Source organism: Anarhichas minor, unplaced genomic scaffold, assembly GCF_050575085.1.
Source record: "Anarhichas minor isolate MPS153535 unplaced genomic scaffold, ASM5057508v1 ptg000053l, whole genome shotgun sequence".
Classification (NCBI taxonomy): domain Eukaryota; kingdom Metazoa; phylum Chordata; class Actinopteri; order Perciformes; family Anarhichadidae; genus Anarhichas; species Anarhichas minor.
In genome coordinates this window covers 1,408,241-1,417,500 of record NW_027466499.1, presented here as the reverse complement: position 1 = coordinate 1,417,500, position 9,260 = coordinate 1,408,241, and the positions used below count along the sequence as shown (strand labels likewise).

At 40.1% G+C, this 9,260-nt stretch overlaps 2 protein-coding genes across 2 annotated transcripts in view; both read right to left on the bottom strand.

The window, feature by feature from the left end:
- The window catches only part of LOC142931630 (cell adhesion molecule CEACAM5-like), a 22,127-nt gene extending 18,424 nt beyond the window's left edge, over positions 1-3,703 (bottom strand). Inside the window, exons 1-4 of the mRNA XM_076075629.1 lie at positions 3,655-3,703; positions 2,899-3,222; positions 785-945; positions 352-478 (exon numbers count right to left, since the gene is read on the bottom strand). Of these exons, the coding sequence (XP_075931744.1) occupies positions 352-478; positions 785-945; positions 2,899-3,222; positions 3,655-3,703 (661 nt within the window). The remainder of the gene's footprint in view (positions 1-351; positions 479-784; positions 946-2,898; positions 3,223-3,654) is intronic.
- A 2,942-nt stretch (positions 3,704-6,645) lies between these two features.
- On the bottom strand, positions 6,646-8,708 carry LOC142931644 (uncharacterized). The gene is made up of 2 exons (XM_076075666.1): positions 8,040-8,708; positions 6,646-7,435 (listed from the first exon to the last, which is right to left on the bottom strand). The coding sequence occupies exons 1-2, from the start codon at positions 8,284-8,286 to the stop codon at positions 6,792-6,794; spliced, it is 891 nt and encodes a 296-aa protein (XP_075931781.1). The 5' UTR covers positions 8,287-8,708; the 3' UTR covers positions 6,646-6,791.
- Positions 8,709-9,260: the final 552 nt, after the last annotated feature.

Here is a 9,260-nt window from a genome sequence, read left to right as displayed (position 1 = left end):
TTGTTTATTCGTTCTCCTGTGTAAACGGTAAATAGACTTGTACTTGTACAGAGCTTTTACTCTACATGTCATTCACACACCTGCGGGAGCAATTTGGGATCGAACCGCCGATCCTCTGACTGTTTGAGCCACAGGTCAACATGTAAAGGACTTCAGATGTTTACACTGATCGACATGTTTAGTTACTATCTGGTATCCAAGCCTCTCAGAGGTTTTTCAGGTTTCGGTCCAGCTTCAGTCTACAGCCACGCAAAACAAAAAATGTAAACGCTAAGAAAAGTAGATCCCGTGTGGGCGGGGTTACCGGACAGGTAAAAAAAAGAAAAACAGCCGTGTAGGTGCAGTACTCACAGTAGACTGTAAGGTTGAAGGGGGCGCTCTTCTCAAACTGCAGCTTGTTGGCGGCGGTGCAGAAGATGGGACCCACCAGGTCGGTCCTGAGGACATCCGTGATGGTCAGAGTACTGGACAGTTCCTCCTGAGGTTCAGTCCAGAGGAGAAGGAACATCAGTTATACATTCGTTTAAAATATCAGGCTTTAAAATTTACAAATGAACTAATAAGCAAAAAAGACGATTTTTGATTTAAAAACAGTGCAAACATCTTTCACATGTTCGTCCGTACATGGAACTTAAGTATCATTAAGTTAATATGGGAAAATGCATGAGTGAAAATCTGCTTCATATATATCATAAAATGTGACCTTAATTTAATTAAAATGAATGCATGAAAACAGACAAATACACAACAGATGAACGAATGAATGAACTCCGTCTAAACTGACGTCTTTCACTGTGATCCGTTTGTCGGCTGCGATGGGCACGTCGCCCTTGGTCCAGGTGAAATCGAGGGAGGAGCCTTTGGCGGAGCAGGTCAGGATCACGGTGCTGTTGTGCTCGATGGCCTCGGGCAGGTTGGACTTGATGAGCACGTTAGACACCGGCTCTGTGGGGAGGAAAACCAGGAGGAACATCTAAATGAATCTGATGGTACCCTAACAGACGGAGCAGCACAGTTAGGGTGACGTTCTCTTATTCTCAGGAACAAACATGTTTCATTATTGATTATTTTGTGCGTGATGTTAAATGAAACCATCTATATTTAAAACCTGAACGACAAAACAAAACGGACCCAAACACAGCAGCTAAACTGACAGATTCTAACGACTCTGCACGTGTTTCAGGGTGGATTCTTATACGAGGAATCCTCTTACAAATGAGCAGTTAATGGTTCAACATTAGGGTGGGTGGAGGGTTTAATAAGCTGCTCTCCCCAGAGGCCGGTTCCTCTCCACAGTATCTCTACTGTGCTCTGAAATCAACATCCGAATGAAAGACGGCAGAGAAACGGCACCAACTAGACCTGCTGGACTCGTTCTCTATTATCCTGGAGCTGCTTTTCTTGAATTGTATTTTTCTTTATTAACGATTATGCAACTGTATAGGTGCGTGGGAACAACGTGAGGGAGTGGTAACCAGTTCTGACTGCAGGGAGTCGTCACTGTGGAGGTTGTTGGGTTTTTTTAATTGTCCCAACGTTGAGGGTCAAATTTACTTTGATGCAAACGAGGACAAACCAACACGGAGACATTGTTGGTTTTGTTTTTGAGTGTGGCTCTACTGGTAAAACCAGTGTGTGGAAAACGAATGAATGGGGAGTCTAAGGGAATGCTGGGAAAACTGCCGACCAATCCTTTGATAAACAAAGATTCAAACCGACATCACGTCGTTGACACAAGGCCCTAAAGGAGACGTTTATGTTACCAGAGCGGACTGTGGCATCAAGTCCACTGACTGATCGTATTCACTGTAAACAGAGCGGAGTAAAGCTCCGACAATAAGTGGAGCAAACAGACAATCAACTGTTCGGATGATTGATCCTTTCATCCGGTTTTTTTAAGAACAAGAATCAAACACTTGCTGGTTTTCAGATGTCAGCTTTTTGACATTTATTTAAACTGTTCTTTTAACTGTTAGGTAGCAGATCCTTCATGGTTTGTGCCAAGCTAGCGTTAGCACTAGCAATACATTTTAAGAACAGCTGCAGCATACAGCAAATAAAAAGTATGTTTGTGCAACAAAAAGGCTTTTTAACAGAGAAAAACTGCATTCATAATTACTGTGTGTGTGTGTGTGTGTGTGTGTGTGTGTGTGTGTGTGTGTGTGTGTGTGAGTTTTAAAGCGACATGTGAGGACTGTACAATAGTGAAGCACTGAGGGGACAACTTTAAACAAAGCACAAAACAAAAGACTGTAATGTAATTCAAGTACAGCAGTAAGAGCCGCACCCTAAGGAGCCAGTGCAGGAGGCTGCTGCTGGATCAGACCATGAAGTCACAACTCCTCCAACAGGAGAAACGTATTAAACTGGAACACAGGCGGCACTACTGCATGGTGATGTTATAAAGAATGGCACCACTTTAAATAAACACAGCATCACCTTGTAGAAAGGAACTCACATACTTCAGTTGTAGACTAAACAAATGTTCCCTCCGCCAAGAAACATAGTCCCTACGCTGTGTGGGAGCGGCAGGCAGGGTTACCTGCACTCCATCGACGCCAAACCGGTTAACAGGTGTGGCTTCCCGATTGCGTTAGAAATTCGCTTGTACGTGGACTCGTTTTGAGTGACACACTGTGAACCCCCAAAAACCACGAATGGAAACGCTTTGATCTGGATCTCTGAGAGCATAGATGTAGTCCAGGCAGCAGTGATCAGTAGTAGAGAAGCCCCTTAAAAAGGACTACACCCAAGAGTTTATGAAATACTGTCATTTCAATTGCCATTGCTTCACAGAGACGTTGCGAGAATCAAAAAATATGTTTGAAGCATTTTTTTCTGGATTGTTTTCAGGCATGGGTGTAGTATTTCATATTTGTATTGTTTTTGTTTACTTACCCAGAACTCGGAGTTTTATTTCTCCGGTCCGGGTTCCAGTTGCTACGATGTTGATGCTGTAATCTCCGCTGTCCGCCGCCGTCAGGGGCCCGATGGTCAGGTAGCCGTTGGTCATGTTTAACGTCACTCTTCCCTCGTAAGCCTTGTCCACGTTAACGGAGTCTTTACCCATGGTAACAATATTAACCGAGTTTTTGCCGTCGCTGTAATTCCAGACTATAGCTATGTAGTCTGGCTTGTCCACCAGCGTCTTTAGAGTCACAGTTTTCCCCACATTTGCGTCGATCGGACCCGGCGGCAGGACGCTTTCTCCGCCACAGAATCCTGAAGTCAGGAGAGAAAAAAAGTAAAAGTTAGATCTGTGAAGCATTCGTTCTTCTTGTGTTAAATATAAGGAGGAAGTAAATACAGGGAAGTACAATGATGCAGGGATACAGCGAGTTAGATTTTGGAGTTGAATAAGAACTGTGGTGCCTTTGACCTGGTGAAGCAGTTCAACAGGAACTTGGGGGGGAAATACATGTAGCTGTTGATACCATATAGGAATAAAATGATACTATTATTTTCGTTACAGGGAATAAAATACATTACTTTACATTATTGTAGCATGAGTTCCAACAGGCTACACCCAGGGCGCCATATTTCCATGAACACACACGATGGAAACGCAGTGAGAACATGAATTAAATAAAAAAATAAAACACATGAATAATCGATCTATCTCACAAACGGAGTGCTTTTAATTCTTCTTCTTACCGATAAAAGAGAGCAGAAACGGAAGCGTCTTAAAGGCGAACAGATCCATCACGAGCGGTTCTTCAAGTCTTTATTCCAACAGACGGAGACGAAAATGCGGCAGTACCTGCTGCTTTTAGAGAGACACACCGAGACAAGGTGAACACACCCACACCCACACACACACACACACACACACACACACACACACCTTCACACACACACACACCTTCACACACGTCATCGCTAAGAATGATGGTGCAGTCATGTGATTTTCAATGAATTATTTGCATTCCAGTTAATATTTAAGTTTCTATTTTACTCACAAGTTGAAGCTGTTAATAATATATATATATAAAACGTCATTTTGTATTTTAATGAGGGGTCCTATTTTCAGTAAAAACAAAGAACAAAAAAATGAGTGAGCAGGTTTTTTGTTGTCAAGATTCATGAAATGTAATGTTTTCACATTAGTAACCCTTTCATAAAAATCACTTAATGTGTCTATTAATCAACACATTACTAAACCTACAATATTATAGTTTTACTTCATGGCATTATTTATGAACAAATAATCTTGATTTATTGGACACATAAAGGACTTTTTAAAGGGTTTGTTGTGCCTGTTGATAAATCTTCATTTTTGTATAAATGTTTTTTGTTTGTTTTTTAACAGAAACTGATAAATGCCACAAAAAAACCCTGAAATGTCTTTAGGAAAAAAGGTGAATTGTTCAGTGAGGCGCTGCTGCCACCTGGGGGACATCTGGGGGACATCTGGGGGACACCTGGGGGAGTAATTTAACTCACTTTGATTTTAAACATAAAATTAAAAGTGACATACTTTACACAGTGCCTTTGAGGAAAGGTTAAACTAAGTTTTACATTTCAGTAAATAGATGGAAATATGTTATGAATGCATTTAAAGTTTGAACAACTAAATAATTGACTTTGTCTTTGAAATAACACACGATGATGAGATCTTGATTTGCAGTCAACTGTCTGAAGGTTCAAGAGTTTTTTTGATTGTTGCTGGATTTTGCCTTTCTTTGTATTTGGATATTATGGCAAATAATGAAATAATGTTAATCTTATGAATTTCATAAATTTGATCTTTTATTTTCTACATGTATTATGTGTGATCCTATATTAAAACTAGCATATTGAGATATGACGTCTGTTGCCGGAAACTGGACCGATTGAATGAATGTTTGTGTATTTAGTCGTGTTGTTGGTGGATCCAGATGTTTTCACATTAATATAAATTAGATGTTCGAGATTAATTATGACCTGTTTACAATAGCTCTAATGATACACCATTAAGACAATTTATTTTAATCCATAAAAATACGTTCTTTTATTTTTGTGTTTTTGCAAAAAAACAACTATAAATTACAATAACGAAATAAAAGGATAATATTTAATGTTTGATAGTTTACTGACTTCAGAGTGTTTGAAATTATTTTTGAGACGGTGGCAAAAAAAATAATATTCTTGAGCCTTGTAGACCAGCTGCTGTAATCAAACAACAATATGGATCAGCGATGATCGGCAAGTAGTATCGGCTGCAAAAAACACATGATCGGGGATCCGTAAAAGTTATATTTGCTCTTTTTTTAAACTTTTGTGCTGATCCGATTCTACTTTCTGTAGAACGGTGGTAAAATGTCATGGTGATGTCACCCATTGGTTTGTGGACTTCTTAAAGCCTCGGGTTTGGCAATTTGGATCGGCGCCATCTTGGATTACGGCTGTCATTTTGGACATTTTGCAACCAATGAAGTGAAATGACAATATTTGGTACTTATACATCTCTGATAGAGACCTGTCAATCACCGTGTAGCCCCGCCCTAAAGCATCCCCTGCTTTATGGTCTGTTTGACTCTAAATGGACCATAATGTACTAAATGAACATCATGCTGTATTGAAGAAGACTTGAAACTAGAGATTGAGACCATGAACTCATGTTTACAATGTTTACTGAGGTAATAAATCAAGAGAGAAGTAGAGTCATTTTCTCATAGACTTCTATACAACCAGAGGAGTCGCCCCCTGACCCGGCTACTGGTGGCTGGTTAACTACAGCTACAACAATTGACGCTTCCAAATTGACTAAGCGTCGCTTCCGAAACAGCACACACGCTTCATTTATTACATGTACCATCATCGCCAATAGGAGGCATAGGAGTGGCGAAACATTTTACAGAGTAACAGCTAACTGCTACGCTAAAGTACGGAAGCTAGCAGAAATTTATACAGCGTTAACAGCCGTAGGAATTAGCGAGAAAGTTGCCAACATGCATGTATATAGTTTAAAGGTAAAGCAGGTAATTTGCCACTGCAATTAGGTCTATAAATTAATTGGGTTGAGCTAAAGCAGCTAAAATAAGCTACCAGTAACACCGATAACTGGAAATGAGACAACATGCTTAACGCAGTACGTAACAAGTTAAGTCAAGCAGTTTTATTTATAAATCACATTACAAAAATGTTTAATTACTGTATATGGGACAAAAGATGCATTACAATACAATCAATGAATGCAAGTAAAACCAAAAAGCACAGCGCCAAAGACAAAACAAAGTAAAGACAAATAAACGCAGAATTTAGCGTCATGCAGCTTCACTTATTTCTGCTGCACACACTTGTTTTTTTAAAAGAACGAGCCGAGTGAATCTTGTTTCGCAAACGCCGCAAGTAAATGTTTTCTCCCCGTCGTCGACACACGGGTGTTTTCTCAGATTGTTTTGTTGCGTAAATGTTTTACTACAAACTGAACAACTAAATGGTTTCTCCCCCGTGTGGACAGTCATGTGTTTTTTCAGATTACTTCATTGCGTAAATGTTTTATTACAAACTGAACAACTAAATGGTTTCTCCCCCGTGTGAACAATTAAGTGTTTTCTCAGATTACTTTGTTGCGTGCATTTTTTAACCACAAAATGAACAACTAAATGGTTTCTCCCCCGTGTGAATTCTTTGGTGGGTCTCAACCTCCCCTTTGCTTTTAAACGTTTTTTTACAAACCGAGCAGGTGAAAGGTTTTTCTCCTGTATGAATTCTTAAGTGTGCGATCAAACCCGACCTTTTCTTGAATGTTTTACCACAAACGGAGCAACTAAATGGTTTCACTCCTGTTTTGGACTTAGTGTGTTTCTTCAGATTTCTCTTGTTGTCAAAGCTTCCAGCACATTCAGAGGAGCTGATTGATGTTTTTCCAGTATTACAGTCCGTATCACTTCTAGGTACTTCATTGTTTTAGGTTTCTTAGTCTCCTCCCAATCTCTACTGTCATCAGTCTCACATTCAGAGGAAGGTGACGTCTCGTCATCAGCAGCTGGTTGTAAAGGACTATCTGGATCCGAGTTCTCATCTGGTTCTGGTCCTCCATAGTCCTCTCCATCAGCTTCTGTTTCCATCTGTTCAGTTTGTCTTTGATAAAGCTGTGAGGACTGAGCTTTCTCTTCAGCATCTTCACTCTTCACAGTGAATGAGAACTTGATATCAGCCTCCTCCAGACCTTGAAGCTGCTCTCCCTCCTGACTGGTCCGGAGGTCCTCCTGTTCCTCTTTAATGTGTGGAGGCTCTGGGTCCTCCTGTTCCTCTTTAATGTGTGGGGGCTCTGGGTCCTCCTGTTCCTCTTTAATGTGTGGGGGCTCTGGGTCCTCCTGTTTCTCTTTAATGTGTGGGGGCTCTGGGTCCTCCTGGTCCTCTTTAATGTGTGGGGGCTCTGGGTCCTCCTGGTTCAGACTGGAGCTCCACTCCTGCTGCTCTTCATTAACCACCAACATCTGCTCGACGTCTGTGGCGGATAATGAAATACATACACACATCTTAGAAATCAGTATTTCATGACACTTATTCATTAATCATTAGTTCAAAACAAGCTCCAACCTTAAACCAACTACAACAGTCAAATCCTGCTTTTGCAATAATGCAGAGTTTCCACCAGGTCTAAGCATCAGGGACAAAATACTATATACATAGATCCCAGATCTTTTGGAACACACGTCCTCCATCTTGATTATAAAGTTTAAGTCTCTCCAGATGTAATGTTTGCCATTTCTCTCAACCACAATACACATGTGGGTACAGAGAGTACACACCCGCCTTTTTTAATGTATTTATGGACAAAAGATAAGGACCTTATTAGTTGTTTATTGTTGCATACTGGTTGGAAATAAAATGATGTCATCAGTATATAGGAAAAGTTGATGTTCACACCTGCATGTCGATGGTAGATATTCGGGGGTTCTATCTGACACTAGTAGTCGTCTGTTTTAATGATACCAGAAACAAGGAGAAATCATCATCATGCACTGAATACTTCAGTGCACGATGTGAATACTTCTTTCCTCTCTGGTTTGTCAGCAGTTCAAAGTGATAATAAAACAAAGAGAACCAACCTGCTCTGTGTAACCGAAGCTGAGGGATGAAAACAGCGTCCAGTAGTTTCCGTTGTCGCTCGTTCTCCTCTTTTGAACGAGAGAGTTCCTCCTCGTACTCTGCTATCGTTCTTTCAAACACACCAAATATCTCTTCAGCAGCCGCAGTTAGTCGCTGGTTGACTAAACATCTCAGCATTTGGACTTTAGACATGTTCTCACTCTGACCTGCGCTTGTTGCTCGGGTCCGTCTACTTCCTGCTAGCATGCTAACCTCATTAGCTCCGTAGGACACCAGGAGACAATCCGGACGTTTTAAATGAAGCGAGACAACACAGAGTCCACTCAGACAGGTTCATGTGGACTTTGTGGGTCGATGAAAAACACAGTTTAGTTTCTATCGAACAGAGACTCCGACTAGCGCTGTGTAGGTCCGTCTCCGTCTATTTCCTGCTAGCACGCTACGCTAGCTTCGTTTAGCATTGGTGGCTAACAGAGATGAGTCTGAGGTAAAACTTTGTACAAAGTCCACTTAAACAGACACATGCGGGCTCTGGTGGTTCACTCCGGTTGTTTGTTTTAATCTGATGAACTGTGTGATGGAAGGAGAACTCACGAGGGAAACCGGTTTACAACAAGGAGGAACGAACCGCTTCTTCTTCTTCTACTACTGCTATTAACACTACGACTTCTTCTTCTATATGTTAATGGCGGACTACAAAGCAACGTTGGAAGTGCATGCTGCTCTCTACTGGACTGGAATATCAGAGCTATATGGCAGTTTTGACATTTGAAGACAATATTATTATTATATAACAATAACTATTATTATATTATAATAATTGTTATGATAATTATATAGCGTATAATTATTTACTGTAAATTATTTTCTTATCATTTAAAAATGTTAAAATGTATCATTACATTTAGGCAGAAGGAAATAACTGGACGCTTAACAGAGTATATTTATATATAAACTGTATATATATATATATATATATATTGTTTTTTTATTTACATATATAAATGCTCTTCCTCTTCGTTGCAGCTTGCTGGGTAGCCCTTCAAAATAAAAGCCCTTGCACTTATAAAAATAATATTTTTCTGTGTTTTATGGCAGACTAGACGCATATAGGGCATTGTTATAAAAAATATGTCATCGTCAAATTTAAGTTATTTCTCACTAACTTGGAAACAAAAGTCTCAAAACATTTCTCAACATAAGAACCAAATAAGTTATTT

Bases quoted from the DNA above. Each gene is read 5' to 3' on its own strand.
- LOC142931644 (XM_076075666.1), bottom strand. From the start codon at position 8,286: ATGCTAGCAGGAAGTAGACGGACCCGAGCAACAAGCGCAGGTCAGAGT. The intron at 7,436-8,039 runs GTTGGTTCTCTT...TATCCGCCACAG, and splicing joins GCTTCGGTTACACAGAGCAG to ACGTCGAGCAGATGTTGGTG.